The sequence below is a fragment of the Austrofundulus limnaeus genome, unplaced genomic scaffold, assembly GCF_001266775.1.
Source record: "Austrofundulus limnaeus strain Quisiro unplaced genomic scaffold, Austrofundulus_limnaeus-1.0 Scaffold12, whole genome shotgun sequence".
Lineage (NCBI taxonomy): Eukaryota > Metazoa > Chordata > Actinopteri > Cyprinodontiformes > Rivulidae > Austrofundulus > Austrofundulus limnaeus.
This window is the reverse complement of record NW_013952414.1, coordinates 1,813,581-1,814,699: the sequence shown is the minus strand read 5'-3', so window position 1 is coordinate 1,814,699 and position 1,119 is coordinate 1,813,581. Positions and strand designations below refer to the sequence as shown.

The window sequence follows — 1,119 nt, the reverse complement described above, 5'->3', positions numbered from 1 at the left end:
GACAGATTTGTGCCACATTAACAAACCATGCCAGGTGTGGCACTCCAGCTTAAAAATAGTGCCATCATTGCCAGACCTGGCCCATAACCAGTTGACAAACCAGCTGCAATGACAACAGTCAGCCAGACATGCCAGCTTGACACCAGATCTGGCCCACATCCCTATAGTTAAATTATGCAAACTTCAAATCAGGACGAATAAACTAGAGCATAAAAACAACAGCCGCCATCATAACAACACATTTTAACGCTCATAGAGTGCATCACTAGATTGGAGATTCTCTGATATTTCATTGAAACAAACAGGTGCTCACCTCCAGGTACACGGCCCAGGGCATGACCAGCGAGGCCACCAGAAGGTCAGACACGGCCAGGCTGACCACCAGGTAGTTGGTGGTGGTCTGCAGCGAGCGCTCCCTCAGCACAGCCAGACACACCAGCACGTTGCCGAACACGATGGCCAGGATGAGCAGGGAGTACAGCATGGCGTAGTAGTTGCACTCCCCGTCATCCTTGGCCGAGGCGTCCGAGCTGTCGTTCCTCTCGTCCCACGCGAAGCCGCCCGACTCGTTCCAGTGCCGCTCGGCGCCGCTAAACATCGCCATGGAGACGTCCCGGTGACATGGAGGTGAGATGTTTGGCAAACCTGTTACCCGAAGAAAGGAGCATTGTTTAGCAGCAGGCACGAAAAACTTCCCGTACTTTGGATTGTTCTCACACCTCATTAGTAAGATAAGTGCAGCACAATAATAGTCCTCGTACGATGGCAGCATTGTTTCACAATAAAGGCCCAYGAGGAAACTGCCTCGTAGCAACTGTAGGCAATTGCACCGATTAATAAAACAYAACGGCTGAAATGCATCCCGGAAGTAAAGCTTTGTGTCTGGTTTCTTTTTTGCATCTTAAGTTTTCATGCAGAATGAAAAATGGAAGCAATATCACTAGGCTCTGTGTTTTTAATAGAGCAGATATTTCTATAAAATGAATGCATAACGGCAAAATAGGTCTGTGCAAAATATTAATGAGTGTTCCCGTTAGTTGTTTTTTTTTTCATTTGTTCCGTGTTTTTTATTCCTCCTGGAACACACACACACACACACACACACACACACACACACAC

General features: G+C 47.5%; 1 protein-coding gene across 3 annotated transcripts in view; it reads right to left on the bottom strand.

The window, feature by feature from the left end:
• Window positions 1-1,119, bottom strand: part of drd3 (dopamine receptor D3) — a 41,606-nt gene that overhangs the window by 39,122 nt on the left and 1,365 nt on the right. For all 3 annotated transcript variants that reach the window (XM_014002219.1, XM_014002217.1, XM_014002218.1), the window contains exon 2: window positions 314-645. In XM_014002219.1, the coding sequence (XP_013857673.1) occupies window positions 314-604 (291 nt within the window). In that variant the 5' untranslated portion in view covers window positions 605-645. The remainder of the gene's footprint in view (window positions 1-313; window positions 646-1,119) is intronic.